The sequence below is a fragment of the Vespula vulgaris genome, chromosome 25 (genome assembly GCF_905475345.1).
Source record: "Vespula vulgaris chromosome 25, iyVesVulg1.1, whole genome shotgun sequence".
Lineage (NCBI taxonomy): Eukaryota > Metazoa > Arthropoda > Insecta > Hymenoptera > Vespidae > Vespula > Vespula vulgaris.
Window position 1 is genome coordinate 1494264 of NC_066610.1, and position 23181 is coordinate 1517444.

Consider the following 23181-nt stretch of genomic DNA (forward strand, 5'->3'; position numbering starts at 1 on the left):
CCATACTCTTTATCCTTCTAAGAGAAGCTTGAACTATAAAAATTAAACGTTGCCATTAACAAATGTTAGAGCACGAGTCAAAACGAATGAATTAAAATAAATGTCTTTCATTGCGATATCTTTTTTGTATTTTGTTATTGTTGTTTCTGTTGTTGTGTTTTGATTTAATTAAAAAAAAGGAGATTTAAAAAAAAAAAGAAAAATACTTTTGTGTTTTACAAAATACTTATAACATAAATAATGCTTGCATATCGTACAATACTTATGCATACGAGTAATTAAATTATAAAGAACACTTATAGTGCGTTATAAATAACATCTTGTTATGAATCTTATTGCTTAATGCTATTGTTTTTTTCATCCGTTTATATGTATATATGCATACACATATATATATATATATATATATATATATATATATATATATTAAAGAACAATTGAGAAGTATTTTATAAAATCAAGGCAGGCTTATATACACGTCTGGTTGCTTAAAATATGATGACAGTTTCCTTACGTAATACAAAATAAATCAGACATTAATATATTATTATTATTATTATAAAAAAAAAGAGGAAGAAAAAAGAAAAAAAAAAAGGGAGAAAATTATATCTCACATGAGCTAATCTTTTTATATTTGTTTGCATTCATAGCATTACATGCATATAAGTTTACTTTTTTTTTATTTTATTATTATTTTTTTTTTTTTTTTTATTAATAATTTATCTTTCAGAATCTCAATTTTAATGTTCATCATAGTACATCTTCTCATTTAGGTTTGAATATTTATACGTGTGTGTGTGTGTGTATATATATTGTTCTTTTGCATTTTGCATATCGTGTTATTTAAAATAAAAATAAAAAGGAAAGAAAAAAAAAGGAAAAAAAAAGAAAGGAAAATAAAATAAAATAAAATAATATAAAATGAAATAAAATAAAATAAAATGTGAAAATGAAAATGATCTTTCAAAATGTTAAATCCTTTAACATTATTAAGTAACGCTTTAAGGAATAATTTAATCGATGCTTAATGATCTGATGGAATGACTCATTCTACTATCTTCTATTTGAGTATGCTCAATCGAATGTAAAAAATATATAACATTGGGATAAATGAAACGAAGGAAAACGAAAAAGAGAAAAAATAAAAAAGAAAAAGAAAAGAAATGTAAAATTTGTTAATTGTTTTGAACGACGAATCTATTTTACTCAGAATTAATTTCTCATTAAAGTCAATCGATAAGACAATAATTATCTATTATCGAATTGACTTCTCTCCTCTCTCTCTCTCTCTCTCTCTCTCACTCTCACTCTCACATTATTTAAATTTAATACAAGCAAACATAACAGTTTTATGACTGAATTTTTCTATAAATAAATAAACGCATTGATACTTGTTTTCACTCAAAGATTGCCCAATCACTTATCGTACTTTGTTGCGTTCTATTTTTCCTCTGCAACTTAATTGCACTCATTAAAGCATACCATAACATTTTGGCACGTTCCTTTCACGTAACTTCCGATTTAATCTTTTTCTCTTCGACTAACTTAACGTCGGTCACGTGCAAGTTGTGAATACTTTTAGCAGCAAATTTAATAACTGATTGTGTAGACACTTGCGTAGTATGTCTCAAGTCCAAACGTTTAAGCACTTTACACCTTGCAAGATGATCTAACGTTATCTCTGTAAGTAGCCTGCAATTAGCTAAATTCAATGATGCCAAATTTGTGACTGCTTGTGCCGGTGGTGTTGCCAATTGAGCTACACCAGCATCGGTAACTCTTCCACATGAAGATAAATCCAATGTTTCAATATAAGGCAAATGTTGAACGATATATCTTAGGGCTATGTCTGTGATATCGCATCCTGCTAATGATAAATTTTTCAAATGTTTAAGTCTGGAAGTTTTGTCGATTAAACCTGGTCTTGAATCTGTCGGAGGACTGAGAACCTCTCTTAAACTGGAATCGTTCAATCCAGAGACATGACTCAAATCCAAAGTAATAAGTGGAGGACAGCTACAAGTTCTTAAAGCGCAAACTCCTGTCCATGTGCAACCTTGTAACGATAAAGTACGAAGTTGTGGTAATCTACCTAATAGCCAAGCAAGCTGTCGCTTTGTTACATTTGTCCAATCAAGAGAAAGACTCTCTGGTTGTCGTCTTGCAATACCGGTTAAATGTGAGGCAGTTAAATGAGAATGTGACATATCAAGTTTTCTCCATAAGCTTGGATCTATACTATACTTTGCCCATGTACGACAAACAAGGGCACAATTTGCCAAGTCTTTTGCATTCAAGAATCTAAAAACAGCTAAGATAGCTGTTTTGTCATAAGCTAACGATTGTCCATTAAAGTCTGACCCAGATCTTTGCACAGGGGGTAACGAAATGGGTCTAACTACCACATGAGGCCTCTTCAATGATTTACTACTTGAACCAGTTAATTGCACAGCTAATTGTGTACGCAAAGCAGTCCTTTGTTCACCTTCAGCTGGTTCCCTATCATTCCATGTCTGTAATTTTATTTAATTTCATTCATGCTTATCTTAACGGTTTCTTATAATTTAAATCTTTTAGTCTTCTAGTTCGCTTACTTCATTCGGATCAAGTCTTGATCGTTTACTTGGAGTTGTGGCTCTTTCAGAATCTGTTGTAGGTGTTGACGATGCTGCACTAGATGCTGAAAGTTTACGAGCACGTGCTTTTGGCTGTCGTGGTCTGTAATCTAAATTTCTACCACTTTCACAACATTGAGGACACTCCCAACTATTCGGTAGATCATCACTAACAGTTATTCTTTGTGGATCCAATCCTATACATTCTGGATGGACTATATCAAAACACACAGAACATTCAACTAATCTCGATGGTGCTGTCGGTGTTGGTTTACCTATATAAAAACAATTATTATATATTAAATATATTTCATCAGGTTAAAAATTCCTTACTTTAAACTTTATCTCAGAAGTATAAATAATATAAATACCCATTAACGGAGCAGGTTGTTGACCCCAACCATCCAATTGGCATACTTTACAAGCTGCGGTAACTGGTAGCATGGGCCTAAGGCACTGTCTCATCAAACATGTTTGCTTGGCACGTCCGCTACCACCAAATTTGACCATATCTTGACAGTACATGCATTCTCCGCAGTCTGTTCTTGTACATGCTTCGCACTTCTTGCATCTAGTACGTCTTCTTCTTGGAAATGCTCTTTCAGATTTCTCTTGAGAATGATGCCTTTGTATTTTCACGAAAGTTTTCTTTGTTATTCTCATCCGTTCCTGTTTGAAACGATGTAAAAAAAAAAAAAAAAAAAAAAAAAAAAGAAAAAAAAGCAACAAAAAACGAATTATAAATTTAAATTGTCACAAGAAGTACCATCTAAAATTTATTATAATTTTTTTCATATTTACTCCTTCTGCTATAGTTAAAGCTGGAGGTGGTGGTAATACTGGATTACCAGTTACAGCTGCTTCTGGACTATCGTGTCTGTGTTGCTCGACTAAACATCTAACGTCATGAATCAGAGCAACGGGATCGTGTATTAATTCAGGCACATTCTTCTTGGTAGACGGCAATGAATGCAGGTACATGACGATAGCTTTTAAACCATGTAATTCGTAAGGTGTAAGATGGACATGTTGATGATGTTGGGGAACTAAATGTTGCCTTTGAGATTCTGATATATCTAAATGACTTCTACCCAGCAGAACGTGTACATATCTTTCGAGAACGTACCTAGGAAATAATTTCAATATAAATGAAAACTAAATAACGCTACGTCAAAGATATTTTTATTTTTATTACAATATACGTACCATAACATTTCTGTAAAAAATGGATAGCGAAATTTCTGAGGCACTTTTGTGTGTTCCTCAACTTGGGCAACTTTCAACTGTTTTTCAATACCGAAACTATGGAGAAAGTTACCACCAAATACTAAAGAATCTTGAGGCGTATAAACGGCATGTATCCATCCAGTTGGTATAAACAAAGTCATTCCTGCGGTTAGAGTTATTCTACCACATCTGTCAACCATATCACCAAAAAATACATCCGATTGTTTTCCACTTAGTACCCATTCTTGATAAAGAGACAAATTCTTTTCCGTAGGTGGTATCAACCAAAAGATTTTTCCACCTCGTAGTATATGATACCATACGCTGGTACCACCAAAATCAACGTGGAAATCTGTATAACATCCTTTCACTGACATTAAACAATATTTCTGTACTTTCGGATACATCATATCTTCCAAAAGATTTGTAGATTCTACTTGAGCCTCTTTCAAATGTCTTGGCCATACGACATCAACCCAATCAACTTGACGAACCAAGCTAGGTGATTGTACATAATTTTCCAATTTAGTATGACTAAATTCCAATGATATAACATTCAATAAACGTTCCTTGTTTTGATCTTCGTAATATTTCTGCCACTCTTTCATTGTCATATCCTCATTTTTCTGCGTATTGACGTCCATGACATCTAATACCCTTTTAGAACCTAACGCATGAATATTAATTTTTTTTTATTTTTATACCTATCATTATATATGTTATAAAAATATATATAAGATAATAACATACCAACGCAAGTTCTAACATCATTCACTGTAAAGTTAGAACTAGGTACTCTTAATCCTAATCCAGATTTATCTCTAAATAACAACGGTATTCCTAGACCGTGTTTTTGTAGATAAGCAAGATTCAGTTCGGATCCGTTCATTTCACGGAACAATCCAGTAAAATGACTGAGATCATATCTCTCACACTCAATTTTTTCATCGAGCTGAAATGTTCTACGTCCTTCAATTTCTTCATCGCCAATAGCCCAATCATCCGTATACAATTTTCTTGTTCTCTCTCTCTATAGATGTATATATATATATGTATCAATATATGCATGTATGTATATATATATATATATACACATATATATATATGTATATGGTATATATAAAAGCAAAAAAAATAAAGTAAAAAAAGACAATGAAATTTTTGATTTCTTATATATATTTCTTTTTTTCCTCTTCACACATATAAACAACAAAGCAAATAACCTAACCTGTACGCTATTAATCACTACTTTGTAAATTATTGTAATTTTCTTTTTTATTTGATTGTTACTTTGTAAAAATGTTTGTTTACCAATTGACGCCTTTTTGGCAGCGAAGTAGAGTCATCGGCCATTGTGGACATGCTGTCAGAAACGTATCATCGAAAACTCATCGAATACTTGAAGTTCTTTACTTCACAAATATCGATACGATTCTTACGTCGATATATAAATCAGTCCTTCTTCATTATTTACATGTCACAGACGAGTAATCGAAATTACAACGAACTTTTCATAGATATTACTTGCCCAACACCATTCTCTCGCCATTTTCCTGCCGGGCAGTGTTGCCAAAACAAATTCTAGAGTCAACCAAAGTCGCAATGTTTCTTCGAAATCTCACGTAGGCCACTTATTAGTTATATATAGTACTACACGTCGATATCGTTTATTAACCTTAAAATAATTCTCTATAAATTATGAAGAACTTTCTTAACCTTAAATATATCTTTCTTGCTTTCTTCTAACATCATATAATCGAATAACAAAAATATTTAATATAGACGTGTTCTGGATTAAATAGTTTTTTTTTTCTTTTCTTTCTATTCTGTTTTTTTTTTCTTTTTCGCTAAGATTTAATTCAGTTCGAATACGATCTTGGACATAGGGATATTTTAATTTTTGTCACTAGTTTTATGTTGGGTGGTTTAACAGAAGTGGAGACTTGATGGATTAAAAGTATAAACGTGTACTTTACGCTCAATTGAAATCTGTTTGACAGCGTCAATATTACTTTATATTATTGATGACGTTGCAAGTTGAATGTTGACAGATATTATTTTATTTATAATATTGAGATAATATATTGTGATTATAATGTTGAGTTTAAGGGATAAACAAATAAATGCTTTGAAGCAAATGTTAAATTTAAATCAACCTGAACAAAAACACGATGAGTCGATACCTGCATGGAAAATATTAATTTACGATAGACTTGGTCAGGATATTATTTCACCATTGATATCTGTTAAAGAACTGAGAGAATTAGGTATTACTCTTCATATGCAATTGCATTCGGATAGAGATTCTATTCCTGAAGTACCGGCAATATATTTCTGTGCGCCTACGGATGAAAATTTGGGAAGAATCGGACAAGATTTACAGAATGGACTTTACGACATGTATTATTTAAATTTCATATCGCCTATATCACGACAGAAAATGGAAGATTTAGCATCAGCTGCCTTGTTAGGCGGAGTTGTCTCTAATATTCATAAAGTATATGATCAATATTTGAATTTTATTACTTTGGAAGATGATCTGTTCATATTAAGACATCAAAACAGCGAAGTTATATCGTATCATGCTATCAATAGAGGAGAAGTGAAGGATAGTGAAATAGAATCTGTTATGGAAATTATAGTTGACTGTCTCTTTTCTGTCTTTGTTACAATGGGAACAGTCCCTATTATTCGTTGTCCTAGAGGAAACGCTGCTGAAATGGTCGCGAAAATGATCGACAAGAAGATAAGAGAAAACGTCTGGGACGCAAGAAATAATCTTTTTGAAGGAGAAACATCAGGTCATTACAGTTTTCAAAGACCATTACTTATTGTGCTTGACAGAAACATAGATATGGCTACTCCGTTACATCATACGTGGACTTATCAAGCATTGGCTCATGATGTATTAGAAATGGCACTGAATAGATTAGTTGTAGAAGAGAATATTGGAAGGTCTCCTGTAGGTGGGACTCGTTCGAAAACCAAAGCTTATGAATTGGATAGCAGAGATCGTTTCTGGTGTCATCATAAAGGTAGTCCATTTCCAAGAGTAGCAGAAGCTATTCAAGAAGAATTAGAACAATATAGAACTTACGAGGAGGATGTTAAAAAATTAAAATCTTCTATGGGTATAGACAGTGAAAGTGAAGTCGCCCTATCTATGGTTTCTACCAATACTGCTAAACTAACAAGCGCAGTAAATTCATTACCACAACTTTTAGAAATGAAACGTTTGATAGATATGCATACGTCTATAGCTACAGGTATTTTGAATTATATTAAATCCAGACGTCTTGATACATATTTTGAATTAGAAGAAAAAATCATGAGTAAACAAACGTTAGATAGAAGCGTATTTGATACTATAAGTGAACCAGATTGTGGCACTCCTGAAGACAAACTCCGACTTGCTATTATATATTACATCTGTACAAATATGTCAGATGCGGATTATAACAAATTGGAAGCTACTTTACAATCTGCTGGATGCGATTTGAATCCTTTGATATATATCAAAAGACTAAGAAGTTATACTAGAATAGCAGAAATTCAAAGCAGTTACGAAGGTGGTGGAACTAAAACCGTCAGTATGTTTTCAAAACTCATGAATCAAGGATCTTCCTTTGTCATGGAAGGAGTGAAAAATTTGGTCGTTAAGAAACACAATTTACCTGTGACAAAAATAGTTGACGAACTTATTGAATCAAGGATATCGTCTCAAACAGAAGAATATTGTTATTTAGATCCAAAGCAATTGAAATATTCCGAGCAAATGCCTAAAAATCGACCAACATTCCAAGAGGTTATAGTTTTTATCGTCGGTGGTGGAAATTATATCGAATATCAAAATTTAATTGATTATGTCAAGCAAAAAAGTGGTACAGGTGTTAATAAAAGAATCGTATACGGCTCGACGTCTTTTATAAACGGTAAACAACTTCTCAAACAGTTGTCACTGTTAGGACAGGAAGGGCACTCGTGAAAATTGTCAAACATGAAAATAGTATATAAAGAAAGAAAATAAATAAATAAATAAATAAATAAGTATAAGAAAAATTTATTTATCGTAATCTACAATATTAATGTATACAGCTTGTTAATATTTTATTGGTAGCTATTCCTGTGAATATCTTGGAGAAAAATAAAAAAAGTTCATTACTTTCTATATATTTTCTCTCTCTCTCTCTCTCTCTCTCTCTCTCTCTCTCGCTCTTTCTCTCTTTCTCTCTCTCTCTCTCTCTCTCTCTCTCTCTCTCTCTCTCTCTCTCTCTCTCTCTCTCTCTCACGTAATTTAGGCTATACATTTCTTTCAATGTTCTCCATGTTTTTTGTCGCCATATTGTAAATTAACCTTCAAATCAGATAACTTAGTAATCAAATATGTTTGATCGATAATACAGTAACCTTCATTGAAAACGGATGAAAATCTTCTTTTATGAAAGTACGGAATATACGAGTAAAATTATAATTATAACCAAGAAAAAAAATGTCAGCGCAACGAAAAAAAAATTTGGATTTCGTCAAACGAGCAGACATCCCTAGAAATTTTCTCGAAGGTATTAAAGAATTGTATTTATCCAAACAAGAGGAACAACATGTCAAGTAAATAGAAAAATGTTATTGTCGATAAAGTAGATAACTGTAATTTGAAATTTATTGTAATCTTTTAAATTACCCGCTTTAATAGAAAATATCCGGAATGGGACGTTCCGAGGATTTGTCCGGCATTCGAATTAGTAAAGGCATTTCGTGATTTAAATATTTCTGAAAATAAATTACGTGAAAAATGGATCGAAGAAGAAGAGGAAAGAAAGGAAATGGATGCACAATGGAAAGAATTACGAGAACAGGAATTGATTTTTCGAGATTCATTCATAAAATATAATGATTTTATTAAAGAAAATGAAGAAAAACGGAAACGAACGGAACAAAAAATTCTCGAAGAGCGGGAAAGACAAACGAAATATCAGGAAGATGTAAATGATGAAAAGAAAAATTATTAATTTTTTTTTATTCTTCTTCTTAACATTATTAATTCGTAAATAAATATAATTAACATAAACGTTCGTTTAGATAAACAATTTAGAAGAAAGGTTGAGTTATATGAAAGGTATTCGTGACAAGATGCAAAAATATGTAGGAATATATAAAAAGTATCAAGATTATCTCGAAAGAGTTATCAGCGAGACAAGACGTTTCCGATCGATAACAGAAATTTTTGAACGTTATGAAAATTTGATCGAAGTTAAGGAATCACTCTCCAAGCAGCAGGAAAAGAATATAGAATTGTTGGAAGAAAGCGAAGCAGAGATAGTATATTATATTGATTTTTTTTTCTTTACTTGCTTGTTCACTTTTTATTATTCTAACAATTTCATTAGATATTTCATTCTTTTTGATAATATTCATTTTTTTTGTAGTATCGCATGACAGAAGCCAAGTCACAGACGTTAATAAGATTAAACAACAAATTGTCAATGCTTCAAATAAAATATGAAAAAGCAAAGGTGGAAGTTATGAAATGGGAATTATTGGTCTCTAAAATAAAGGATGTAGCTATTCAGAAATATTTAGAGATAGCTAGAGTTAAAATTTGTAGTAAAAATATCTATCATCAGATATGTAAAAGAAAAGAAGTAGCTCCTACTGTAGCAGACGATGATATCGAACATCAATTGCTTGAAATCAAACGTACTATTCTAGAATTAAGACATATTATACATATAATTAAAAAAGAAGTGAAAACAGATTAAGATCTAGAACTTATCTAGAAAGAAATAAACGGCAGACATCGCAGACTACATAAATTTTATTCATACGAAACAAATTCTATAAAGTATTATTTTATTGATAACGCTTTTGCATGATTTTTCTAGCAGCCGGTAGATAACAACCAGATACATTGTGAAGTAAGTCGGTATAATCACTTTCAAGACGTATTTTCAATTTCTCTATTGCTTCTTCTCGAGAGAGCGGAATTTCTAAACCTTCTGTCATCACTTGCATTTCTTCTTTCTCGACACAGCTGAATATATTTGAATAGTGTTATTTTTGTTTGTTTCTTTTTCTTTTTTTTTTTTTCAAATAGAAAATGAAGAATATAGAAAAGTCGTAGGAGAAGTGTAGAAAGGAGATGATTAACTCTCTATAATCTTAACTTTGAAAATTAATTGTTTGATCTAACAAGTTAGATAATTCTTACGTAGATTAGATTATCGAGAGTTAAAGGAAAGGATAATTATAAAGGACTTACAGTGCACAGGGTTGAGTAGGAGCGATTTGTGTGAGAGAAGGAATTTTCAATTTTGGTTTTCTATCCTCGTCTAATCTTAATGTTGATACCATAGTAGCTTTGTCGATCCAATGAACTTTATGCATCATTTCCGTGATATGTTTTTCGATAATATTAAGATATAACATAACGTTGCTCATGGTTACGTGAGTATTGTCACCGAGTAATCGTAGAATAGATGAATTATCACATCTCATAGTCTTGAAAAGAGCCTCTATACCTTTCAACATTTTGTCTAAGTCCTCGTCACACTAAAAAGGAAAAGTAATAATACAGAGATAACAATCAGAGGTTGAGAGTAATAATAGCAATCAAATTTTACAATATTAAGTTCTTCTTCAGCCTCATCGGCAAGTTTAGTCTGTTCTTCCAATTGTTCTGTAATATTTTTTAACGTTTCCACTTGCTGTTTCTCTCTAAACTCATGCAATGCTCTTGCTTCATCAATGGCAACCGTTAATTCGGTCATTCTTGTTTGAAGACTCTCCATTTCGTCGTTAAGTTCATTGACATAAGTGAAGAGTGCAAAATTTTCTTCTTCTTGTTTAATAAAGTGAGTTACAATTTTATCGATATTACTCTCACCTATAAATAATGTTGAAATTAATAAAAAAAAACTAAGAAACTAGAGAATTATTAGAAAATTAATAAAATAATTAGAAAATTATGAAAATTAAAGATATTACCTGTAAATTCTTTGATCGTATTAAGAATATGAGTATAAGTAGCTATCTTATCTTGTTGCTCTTGTTTTTTAGCAGCTCTCTCAGCTTCCTGTTTGATCTGCAAGTCTATAGTTTTTCGATATTGACCTTTAATACCAAGAAATTCTTGTAATTTCAATTCATTGTCCAAAGTTCGCTGAAGTTCGCACATTTCTGTTTTATGAGCATCAAAATCTCTCATTGCTCTATAATGAAATTTTAAATAATTGTTAAACGTTCTATATCTTAAATAGATATAAAAAAAAATACCTTTCACGAAGAGCTTGAGTCTTGTCTATTTCTTCGTCCCTTTGATTAAAAGTCAAAGTGGCCTGTTCTATCAAATCATTAATAATTTGTTTTCCAGCATTCAATTGACCAATAAGTTTGTTCCAAAGTGTTGTAAATCGTGTTCTCTCTTTCAACAATGACTCGATCTCTTGACGAAGCTTAACATTTTCTGATACAACCGTATTAAATTTCTTCGTAGCTACTTCCAATCGATTTTCTAACATAAAGACAAGTTTATTTCGCTTGATATGGCTCTCCTTAGCTTGTACATCAGTTGGAATCTTCGTTCTTAATATTGTAACTTCTTTCGTTATCTATATATATACATATATATACATATATAAAATTTTCTTAGGATTAATTAAATTATTATAAAATAATAAATATAACAGTAAAAAGAAAGAAATATGAATATATCGGCAATACCAGTGACCTGTCCAATTTGCCTCTTAAGTTCACTAATCTGGTCTTTTTCAAATTTGATGGAATCAATAAATTTGGAACGTTGATCGAACAATTCTTTTAACTTAACATCATCCACTTCGTCTTTTTTAATAAATCTCTTCGATTTAGCCGATCTAATAGCAAGCAATAACTCAGCTTTCTCATACTCCAATCGAGCAATCATAATCTGTTGATTACGCAGTCGAAGACCGCCTTCCTCAGTACATTTCATACGATCGTTTTCCATTATTCTATATTGTCTCTTCAATCTTGTCAATTCAACTTCTGACATCATCTCCATCTCCGTCACATTTTGAGTCGCACTGGCTTTTAAAAATTGCATTTTTGTAATATTTCAATATCTTTCCTTCTTTTAATTTTTTATTTTATTTCTCTCTTCCTTCCTCTCTCTCTCCCACTCTCTCTTTTGTTCTGTATATTAATTAAAAAATTTGCTCGAGACTTTCTATTGTAATCTTCCTGAAAATTATATTGAAATGTATTTGATAACTATGCTTTTTTCTTCTTTTTCTTTTTGAACTTTCGGTAATGTCTATCAGCGACATTTGAGAAAGACATCTGCTGTCTATTACAGAGTTTCGACAGCTGTTGTGTATATACCTATGTGTCCATCCTTTTTGTTGATTTTCTCGGTTGCCAGGCACACCATTCGTTTCAGGTACGTATCGGCTCGAAATCTCTAAAGAAAGAAAGAGACACAAACATAGAGAGAAAGAGAGGGTGAGAATGATAGAGAAAAAGAAAGAAAGAGAAAAAAAAAAGAGAGAAAAGATCGACGAAACTTTTCTGTTATATGTTACATTCATCTATAGAGACAGAGGATCTATTTGCTAAGGTTTTGCTCAATGTTATATAAAATATGGCTGTGAGTTCAGGATAATTATGTTTTTAGACTCCAGTTGGACACGGACGATGAAGAAGGTCTGAAGTTTGCGTCATTTAATATTGCCGTAAGCGTGAACTCGTAATTATTATTATTATTTTCTTTTCTTTTTATCTTGTTCTTTTTTTTTCTTTTCTTAGAGAGATGATTCGATTACGAAATCAAGTGAGTTTTATTCGGGTTTAGTTAATGGTGCTAAAAAAAGGGCAATCGTACAATGTATATGTATATATATCTTGTTTTTTTTTTTCTAATACGATAATAATAAATTATAAAAAAAAAACGAAAATACAATAAGTAATCAAAAATAATTAAAAAAATTAATGAAATTTTGTCTGGAAAAAAAACTGATACAAAATAAAAAAAAAAACAAAGAAGAAAAATGTCTATTTTATTCGAAAATAATTTTATTTCTAATACTATACTAATATTATAGAAAAAGCTAATGTAATGTGATCCATGTATGTGTGTGTAAAAGTGAAAGTAAGAAAAAAAATGTTAAAATTACGATGAGAATTTTATTCTATTACAGATAGAAAATATCGAGATAAGTATATTTAAAATTGAAGAATGTGAGCGCACATGGGTCCCTACTGAATATGATCCATAATGATTTCGATGCGATCGACTCAGGTGGCTGCTCGGCCAGGTGTCGGGCGTAGTGGGGGTAGGCGTAGTGGGGGTAGGAGTAGTGGTGGGGGAAGAGAGTTACATTAGATCGTTGGAGTCAGTCGCGCGTGCGATTAGTTCGCTGACGGAGGGGAAGGTCGGTGGGTCGATCGGTAATATAACAATGAAACCTTTGGCAAGCGTTTACGCGTTAGAATAAATCGATTATGCTGTATAACGTTTAACTATGATCTTTATAAAGAATATTCCTCATTATATAATTATAGGGTTATGGAATGTACAATACGCATACGTACATATTCTATATGAATTTCTTAACCACGCATAATCCTTAATAAAATTTTACTTTAAATAGATTATAAGTTTACACGAAATATTTTGTTTCGTAAAAATAATTTTCAAACGCAAAATTTCATTTATTTAGATAACATTTTGATTTATCGACGACATTTTATTTATTTCCAATAATTTTCAAACGAAACTTTATACATTCAGATATCACTTTCATAGAAGACATTTTATTTCATATAAATAATTGTATCCTTAAATTTCGATTTTAGACTCGATTTTATTTATTTTGATAGAGTTTCTCAAACACCACTTTATTTATTTTCCATTCATTTTTTAGACATGATTTTTAGAAGCATTTATTTAAATATCACTTTAAGGCGAAATTTTAATTATTTTCACAGAAGAGAAGAAAGAAAAAGAGAATAATTTTCTCGATCTTACTTTTAATTATTATTATTACTATTATTATTATTATCATTATTATTATTATAAAAAAAAAAAAGAATAGATGAATCTAACCTATCGGTTTAAAAAAATACGTACACACGTAAGTACTCACATACATATGTATTTGCACCCGCAATGCGCGTTAAACTCCATCCCCTCTCCATTCGTATATTAATCTGTAGGTTAAGAGCCGACGAGTTCGTCGGATCGTTCGAATTCGGTCGAATTCGTGTATCTTCGGGTCACCTCGTGTGCGGGAGTACGAGAGCCAACGGACGCCGACGGAACTCGCGAGAAGACTTCAGTACGCTTCGAGCGCTGCTACGGGATAGACGTGTCGATAGATTTTTCTCTCTCTCAAAAAAGAAAAAAAGAAAAATAAAAGAACTACGATTCCGTAATATTTATTTTCCGTTCAACGTGCACGCGGTGAGTCATTACCTGGCGTAACGTACGTGGATAGTAAACAAGAGTCAGGTTCTATCGTAGTGAAGTGTATATGTGTGTGTGTGTATACGTGCCTTTGAAAAATGTTTCACTCTTCATTATTTTTCAATATTTCTACGAAAGGACTTGTGTTAAACTCAAACGTTATTTTATCGTAATTTCAACAAAAAAGAAAAAAGAAATATAGACATATATATATATATATATACACATATATATATATACGCGTGATAAATCAAATTACTTTTCACTGAATGCTCGTAATAAATAAATAAAATTGTTAGAAACGATGAAAATAAAAAAGAAAAACAGCTTCGGAAGATAGATCGATCTTAAAAAAAAAAAAAAAAAAAAAAAAAATGCTTGGAATTGAATCTTTTCCATTTTATTTTCTCTCTCTCTCTCTCTCTTTCTCTCTCTCTCTCTCTCTCTCTCTCTCTCTCTCTCTCTCGGCTAATCTTATCAATTTAACGACGATATTAATTTATTGAGAGAGAGAGATAGAAACTTCGTAGAGAAATTTTGTAAGAAAAACAAAAAAGAAAAAACAAAAGAAGATACAAAAAAAAGAAGAAGAAAGATCCAAAAAAAAAAAAAAAGAAGAAATTCGAGGATGCTGCCAAAGAAGAAGGAATTTCAACAACAGCAACAACAACAGGTAGAGCCTTACGCTCTCGAAGACATGATATCGGATTTACAAGCTAGAAGAAGAAGTTCCCTCGATCACGAGGAGACCCTACAAGATCCAAGCGAACTTCTGAGGCAACGTGAAAGGGATCTTGTTCTTGCTGCTGAACTTGGCAAGGCCTTGCTCGAAAGGAATCAAGAATTAACCAGGCAAAGCGAGTTATTGGCCGACGAATATGCCGCGAAACTGGAGGTGAGTCGGATTGTAAGTTTCAATTTTGCACCATTGCGATTTGTTTGTTTCTTTTGTCTTTTTTCAATCTCTTTTTCTTTTTCTTTTTTCTTTTTTTTTTTTTTTTTAATTTTATTTCATTCGTTAGATTCGATGAAACATTTTTATATCGTATTAGATCGATAGCGAGCTGGTTGGTTGGTTTGTTTGTTTCGTTTTTTTTTTTTTTTTTTTTTGTTATAATTTTAATTTTAATTTTAATTTTAATTTTAATTTTTCTATTCCATTCGTCACGTTTGATCGAATATTTTTGTATTACGATTAGATCGAATTGTGATATTTTTGTTGGTTCCTTTTTTCTTCTTACTTTTGTATACCGAGTATCGATAGAATTATTAATTATTATTAATTTGATAATTATCTAGTATGGAATCTGTCTTCTTTTATTTTATTTTGTCTTCAACAGAATCTTTCTTTCTTTCTTTTTTTTTTTTTTTTTTTTAAAGATATTTTCATGGATCTTCGTAGACTCTTGTGGGATATTATAACAAATGAAAATTTATATTACGACGTTTCGAATTCGTCGTAATAAGTTTGTCGATTTTATTACTAAGTTGATAAAAACAAAACATTAACGTTGGAAGAAACATCGCGATGATCTCATATATGTATATATATATATATATATATATATGTACAAAAACATCATAGACTTCGTATTTTGTAATCTTTTATTTATTTATTTCTTTTTGTAATTTTCCTCGTTGGTTTCCTCGAATCGTATGAACATTATTTCTTAGAAATATTTTGTTTATTATCGTTTATAATAAAAGCGAGCTATTGGAAGTGTTTTCAATTTGAAATGAGTCATATCTACACCCTGTTTAAATATACAAAGGATACTAGTATCATATATATATATATATATATATATATATATATATATTATATATATTCGTAGATATGTATTGTAAATATATTATACAATAAATATATATTATATGTTACACGTACACTCATATATATATACATACTTACGTACGTATGTACGTATATAATATATATATAAATCGATCACAAAAATTTCTTTTTTCTTTCTAATTAATTTCTAACGTTTTCATTTTCTTCCGACGAAGTTGATTGAAGAAAGAATGAAAGAAAAGAAATAAGTAGAAAAAAATAGAAATATATATATATATATTTCTGTGTGTGTGTGTGTGTGTGTGTATATATATATATATATAAAATATACATATAGAGAAACGTGCGAATTTTCGTAATTACGGTTTTACGAAGCTTAGAAACGTTATCTATCACGTTGCAAGCAATCGCAATTGCAATCGCATAAAACAGTAGTGAGAACTACATTTAAACGTTCTCTCCAACTTACGCACGCATACATATATATGTATACGTATATAAATGTGAAGAAAAGGGGTGAGGAGGAGAAAAAAAATATACATTACGAAACTTGAAAAAGGCGGAAGAAGTCTCGCTTGGCCGACTGAACTACAACAATGTACAATACATATACTACTTTAATACTATAATATATATATATATATATATATATATATATATATATATAAAATATTGAATTTGTTAGATAAATAATGTAGGAATTCGTCGGAGATCTAAATAAATAATAGTAGAAATTGTTCTTTTTTTTTTATTGTAAATTAGGCCAATATAATAGTATTATTACATATTACTGGAATATAAATGTGAAGATATATAAATTATATTCTATTATATATATAATATAATATAATATAATAATAATATAATGTAATATTGACGTGTATATATATATAATATTGAGTTGAGGATTAACAAAAAATTTCTCAAATTTTTATTATTTTATAATGATATAAATAATATATTTTATTAAGTTTGTATATATATTAATGTTAATAAAGTAATTTTTGTTTATTAATATCAATATTTGTATATTTATAATTTACATATAATATAATATTTTTAAATATATATTAAATTTACACACACACAGATACAATTAGCGTTAACTAATAATTCTTGCGTTATAATTGTCATTCAAAGAAAAAAATAATTTCAAAAATAAATAAATAAATACATAAAAAAAGAAAAGAATGAATGAAAAATAAATTAAACGAATTAAATCTAAAGAAAACAAAATAACATACATATATGTATGCATATATATTAGCTTAACGTTGACGGTACTGAATGAAAAAGAGAGAGACAGAGAGAGAAAAAAAATTACTCTTCAAGTGCATCCAATTTCCAATGCAATGAAAATCTCTCGGTTGGTTGCATTCGTCATGAAATGTGTATTCGAAATGTCTCGTTTCGTATCTCGTAGAATCGGTTGCTCCGATTTCAGCGAAATCTCGCGATGGAGAAACGCGTACGTAAATCTATCCTACTCACTGATTTCGAACTTTCGTTTTCTTTTTTCTTTTTTCTCTTCTCCTTATTTTTTTTTTTTTTTCCTTTCGTTTCCTCTTCCACTTATTTTTACACGTATATAACGTATATACTTAGATACATACATACGTACATACATACTTACATAAATATAAAATACATAGAGGGAGTTTAAAGTATAGTTTCATTATTCGAAGAAAAAAAAAAAAGAAAAAAAGACTTAAAAGCTCTCGTAAAAATAACTAATTATTTTAATCATCTAAGAAATTTCTATTTTAGAGATCATTTAGAAATTTGGTAATCCTGATTAAATACATTTGTTCATCCCCAGAGATTTTCTCTCCGTATAAACAATTGCATAATTAAATACAATCTAGTTCTCATCTAGGGACTTTTTTTCCACGTCTTGCGTAAAAACAAAAGAAAAATTGATGACAAAAAAAAGACAATCGTACGAAATGTATAACACGATCTTAGTTTCTATTTCTTTTTTACTTTTTTTTTTTTTTTTTGAAGATAATTCGAAGTTAAAAATTTGAAAAGTTATATATATATATAATATAATATACATTGAAAGGTGGGAGGAGGCCAATAGCAATAAACAGAAAGCCACGAAAGCGTGGAAACAAGGTACTTAAGTAACGCAACATCAAAGACAATGCCCGGTACCACGCTCTGCCTGCTTACTTGCCTGTTTATCTGTCAGCCAACTCGATCTGTCTGTCTATCCATTTGCCTACCTACCTACCTACCTACCTACCTACCTACCTACCTACCTACCTACCTAGCAACCTATGTACCTGCTACGATTGTTCCTTCGTCTATTTTCCGCGTTTTGCCTGTCACCTTAATTTTTGACCTACGTGAAAGTAAATCATCTTACATGTAAGACTTAGATGTAATACATCTCAACCATGACGACTCTTTTACATTGTCTCGTAAAAGTACAATCACGTGACCCTAGGTACACGTAACAGGGATATAATTTTTTTATAGATTTCTTTTCGACGATAATTATTACGAACGAGATAACGAGAAATTTCCGTATAATCTTTTTTTATTTTTACAAATTTTTCGAGAGAATACTTCAATAAATTGATCGATTTGTTTTGATTGATTTTGTTACTTCTTTTTTTTTTTTAGAATAATTTTTGAGGTTAATTTGTCTCCATTAGATTCATTACCCCCACCCTTCGTCCTTTACTCCCCCCACCAAATGGCGTCTTAGCGTATAGCGGCCCTGCTTTCAAGTATCTACGTTGTAACTCTTTACTATCTACTATAACGTAATCTCGATTAAGAAAAGTATCTCTCTCTTTCTCTCTCTCTCTCTCTCTCTCTCTCTCTCTCTCTCTCTCTCTCTATTCATCCCCTCCACCACCGCTCACCCCACGATTGTCATTACGATTAAGAAAGAGGTGACGTTAACTGCATACAATGTTAAAAACCAACACACAACGATATTTCGTGATATGCAACGTTGAATTCAGGAAGCACACTCGTACTTTCTCTGAAATGGAACCGTACCTACTGGGGTCTTCCGTCTTCCGGATGCAATTATTTCTCTTAATAGTCGAATCCATCTTTTAAAGTGTTATTGTTTAGACTGTTTTATTCTCATCCTATAACGGGTAACGGGCGTTAAACGCTGCCTGATTTTATGTCATCGCGATAAATGTTCCATTTCTTTTTTTTTTTTATTTCTTATCTCTCTCTTTTTTCCTTTTTTTTTTTCAAGATATATAGCAAGTCCGTGAAAGGTTTAAATCATTCGAACCATAGAAATTAACGATTTCTACGATTCGTTAGATTGATTTATTCCGTTCAACTTTTCTCGATTGTTTATTTTCATTAAATTACTTATTACGTATGAATATTGTAAGAGATAGTTGATTTTATCTTGATAGTAGATAATGTCAGATAATACGTGTGTGTATATGTATTTAGATATACAAGGTTAATTGAAAGCTTCTAGGTGGATTAAAAATTCTGAGGCTTGTGATTTTATGATTTAAGAAAAATAAAAAATGTAAATTTATCTGAAAATTTCTTGATAAAAAGATTAATTAATTAATTAATTAATTAATTAATTAATTTAAAAAATCGCCTAAGTACTTTTGACTAAGTACACCCACCTTGTATATGTATAATTTCAGTGACTCGTATAACTCGAAAGTAAAATTAAAAAAAAGATTTTATACAAATTATTAAACAAATGATCGTCTTTTTTAATTCTTTCTAAATCTAATCGTTCTAATCGTTCTAATTATTTTGTTACATTGATAAATAAAAATCATAACTTTGTTATCCTATATTCAAACATTTACGATCGATCAGATTCATTATCATCATTTCTAATCTATGCTAATTTTAATCATTCTAATCGTTCTAATCATTTTGTTGATAAATAAAAATCATAAACTTGTTAATCTTTATTCAAACATATGCCATCGATCGGACTCATTATCATCATTCCTACTATATGCTAATTCTAATCATCTTAATCGTTCTAATTATTCTAATCATTATGATCATTATTATGATCCATTAGTTGATAAACAAAAATCAAACTTATTATTCTACTTGAAATATTCACGATCGATCGAACTCATTATCATAAGTTTTATTTCACGTTAATTCTAATCATTCTAATCATTCTAATCATTTAGTTGATAAATAAATAAAAATCATAAAATACGAAATCAAACATAAAAATCACAAAATAATTATTCTAATTTACGAATTAATGATTGATTTTCACACGATGATAATTTTAATAATTTTAATAGTTCTAATCATTTCGTTGATAAATATAAATCGTCAAAATTATTATTCTAATTTAGAAATTTATTATCGATCGAATTTCTTGTATATAGGTTTGGAACATTCTCTTTGCATTTTCTGTTCGAGCATGATCGATCGACATGCTATGATTTGACATACTATTTAAATAAACGTATGCACAGTGTATCGTGTATACATATGTATTCATATATACATACATATATATATATATATATATATATATATATATATATTCATATACATACGTAGATGTAGTATGTATTTATGAGTTGCGTGCATCGAATAAGTTTGAAAGTAATACTGGTACACTTCCGATTAATTTATGGGGTCCCCTATGTTTCCGGACAGTTTAATTGGATTTGTTGTATATATATATATATATATATGAGTATGTGTATGTGTACGTTTTTTTTCTCTTTTTTTTTTCTATACACGCACGTGTTTATCGATCCATGAGTAATAAATGTTTACTTATGTAATCGAATGGAAAGCATTTCGCTAGATCATAGATCGATCAATCGATCGATCGATCGATCGTTCGAATCTTCTAATCTTTTTTAAGATATAATATTTTAATTCTTTTCTTTCTTTATCTTCTCGTCTTTGTTATTATTCATTCTTTTGTTAAACTGTGATAATATTAAATTAACAAAATACGAATTGTTAATTTGTACAAATTCAATGTGTAAAAATCTCGATAAGATCGATTTATAATATTTCTTTTTTCTTTTCATCTTTTCGTTTATGTTAATTATTTAAATCGTTCATCGTTACACCGTTCCGAGTAATTGTGAAAAGTCGTTCATTAGATCGGATAAATTTACTTAGTTTAAATATTGATCGATCGTATTTTACTTTGATGATGCATTTTTTTTTTTTTTTTTTTTTTTCTTTTTTATTACATAGTTATCGGTAAGCTTGTGATAAAAATTAGGTCGACTTAGGCTAGCTAACGAGGATAATACGCAAGAACGAAGCCGTTAGTTTGGCGTCTTTCCTCTTGTCTTGTATAATTGCACATCTTTCTGAGTCCTCTTTGTGTCGGCTATTAAAACAGAAAGAGCGTGTATGTGAAAGAAAGAGAGAAAGAGAGAGAAAGAAAGAGAGAGAGAGAGAGAGAGACTACTGTATAAACATAGAGAATTCTACAAGATTCATCTATATCTCATATATACATGCATATATGTATGAAGCGTAAATATCTACATATGTATGTATGTCAACATGTATACATATGTATGTGTGTATATATATATATATACATTTTTCTTGAGAAATTGATAAAAAAAATATTTTAATTATTAATCATAGCATAATATATACTCTCAAGCCATCGAGAAGACAAAAGTATTGTTTCCTTTTCTTAAATCAATTATTTTTACGTCGAGACCTTGTTATATGCTAATTTTTTTTTTTTTCATATTATAAAACTGCAAGATTAGCTCGTCCAATAGCAAGCCTAATCGCGTGTTTAAACCATCTCGAAAAGGAGTAATTAATTTTTGATATCACCTAAGAACTTCTGGTCCGTATAAAAATTTCTTTTTCTTACATTTTGATCTTAACTAAAGATTTTTAATATTTTTTCAGAGACTTTTAGATCTCTATAGGGATTGTTAGTCCTGTCTAGGATTAAAATGATCCACTTTGTAAATTTTGTTTGTTTTTTTTCTTTTTTAATTATTTTAAATCCACCGAGGCCGACACCAATAATACTATATAATCCAAAGTTCGACAAAGAAATATTATATGCGTAATGCTTGATCCTGATTGCAGGAAAGTTCCTTGAGAGATAGAGAGAGAGAGAGAGAGAGAGAGAGAGAGAGAGAGAGAGAGAGAGAGAGAGAGAGAGAGAGAAAGAGAGATCATAGTAAAAGAATGATTACGCATCGAATATGCTTTTCCTTTTCAATATTTATCACGGTAATACAGTGGTAACGTGGTAAAGTGGTAAAGTTTGCGGAACATTTTCCTTCTCCTGTCTCATTTCTTTTCGCGATTGCGTTCACATGAAAACGGGAAATATAAGTATGTATGTAAGTATGTACGTACATATGTATTTATATATATATATATATATATATATATATATGTATGTATGTATGTATGAATGTATGTATGAATGTATGTACGTGTTTTGCGGCATACATCATGTGGCACGCTTCGTTGCTTTTGACGGAGACGCGTTCTACCCCAAAAAATTTTACTTTTATATATATATATATATTTTATATACATTATATATATATATTTTACATACATTTTATATATATTTTATATCTATTTTATTTATATTTTATATATATGTATATATATGCATGTATGTATGTATGTATGTATTAATAAGAAATAATATTTTTCATGAGTCGTTGGTAACGATATTTTCAACAATAAAAAAAGATAAAAAAAAAAAAACAAACAATTCTTTTTTTCTCTTTCTTTTTATTTCTTTTTTAGCGAATCCATTCAATAATTCAGTCTTGTAAGTCTCGATTTAATGAGTTAATTAAATTAATGACCTTGTTTTGAACAGACGTACGTATATATATATATATTGTGTCTAATGAATAATATGTTACGTGATTGAGATGCAGTTTTTAAATAGACGACAAATTATTCCGCATATACGCATTAAAAATTATAATCCCATCCGTACGATTATAATTATTATCACTATTAAGTATAAACAACGAATTAATCGCTCGAGATCGTATTAATGATTGCCAGCGCTAATTGTTCTATGCGGGATCACTAATTATTTTTCTTCTTTCTTTTTCTTTATTTTTTCTTTTTTTAAACAAATGGAAATCGAT

General features: G+C 30.1%; 5 protein-coding genes across 10 annotated transcripts in view; 3 read left to right on the forward strand and 2 right to left on the reverse strand.

The window, feature by feature from the left end:
* Positions 1–366: 366 nt before the first annotated feature.
* Positions 367–5569, reverse strand: LOC127072336 (jmjC domain-containing histone demethylation protein 1). Its single transcript, XM_051012687.1, has 7 exons — positions 5154–5569; positions 4593–4872; positions 3822–4509; positions 3417–3741; positions 2987–3284; positions 2595–2890; positions 367–2513 (listed from the first exon to the last, which is right to left on the reverse strand). The coding sequence occupies exons 1-7, from the start codon at positions 5202–5204 to the stop codon at positions 1506–1508; spliced, it is 2946 nt and encodes a 981-aa protein (XP_050868644.1). The 5' UTR covers positions 5205–5569; the 3' UTR covers positions 367–1505.
* Positions 5570–5784: 215 nt separating this feature from the next.
* On the forward strand, positions 5785–8010 carry LOC127072345 (protein sly1 homolog). Its single transcript, XM_051012716.1, has one exon. The coding sequence runs from the start codon at positions 5938–5940 to the stop codon at positions 7825–7827; it is 1890 nt and encodes a 629-aa protein (XP_050868673.1). The 5' UTR covers positions 5785–5937; the 3' UTR covers positions 7828–8010.
* Positions 8011–8093: 83 nt separating this feature from the next.
* On the forward strand, positions 8094–9598 carry LOC127072367 (cilia- and flagella-associated protein 73). Its single transcript, XM_051012773.1, has 4 exons — positions 8094–8447; positions 8533–8821; positions 8919–9158; positions 9266–9598. The coding sequence occupies exons 1-4, from the start codon at positions 8332–8334 to the stop codon at positions 9596–9598; spliced, it is 978 nt and encodes a 325-aa protein (XP_050868730.1). The 5' UTR covers positions 8094–8331.
* A 38-nt stretch (positions 9599–9636) lies between these two features.
* On the reverse strand, positions 9637–13979 carry LOC127072351 (coiled-coil domain-containing protein 63-like). Of its 5 annotated transcripts, none has more exons than XM_051012733.1 (8): positions 13961–13979; positions 12198–12276; positions 11566–12056; positions 11112–11446; positions 10824–11047; positions 10460–10722; positions 10099–10388; positions 9637–9870 (listed from the first exon to the last, which is right to left on the reverse strand). In XM_051012733.1, exons 3-8 carry the CDS (start codon positions 11917–11919, stop codon positions 9690–9692), a joined length of 1647 nt encoding a protein of 548 aa, XP_050868690.1. In that variant the 5' UTR covers positions 11920–12056; positions 12198–12276; positions 13961–13979; the 3' UTR covers positions 9637–9689. The 5 variants fall into 5 exon arrangements, with proteins under 5 accessions (XP_050868690.1, XP_050868689.1, XP_050868688.1 ...); XM_051012732.1 differs by lacking the exon at positions 13961–13979 and adding an exon at positions 12380–12501; XM_051012731.1 differs by lacking the exon at positions 13961–13979 and adding an exon at positions 12380–12501 and having other exon boundaries at positions 11566–12276.
* Positions 13980–14336: 357 nt separating this feature from the next.
* LOC127072348 (bicaudal D-related protein homolog) overlaps positions 14337–23181 on the forward strand; it is a 28402-nt gene continuing 19557 nt past the window's right edge. The window contains exon 1 of one of the 2 annotated variants that reach the window (XM_051012723.1): positions 14337–15187. In XM_051012723.1, coding sequence (XP_050868680.1) covers positions 14909–15187 — 279 coding nt within the window. In that variant the 5' untranslated portion in view covers positions 14337–14908. The remainder of the gene's footprint in view (positions 15188–23181) is intronic. The other variant, XM_051012724.1, reaches the window with a different exon arrangement.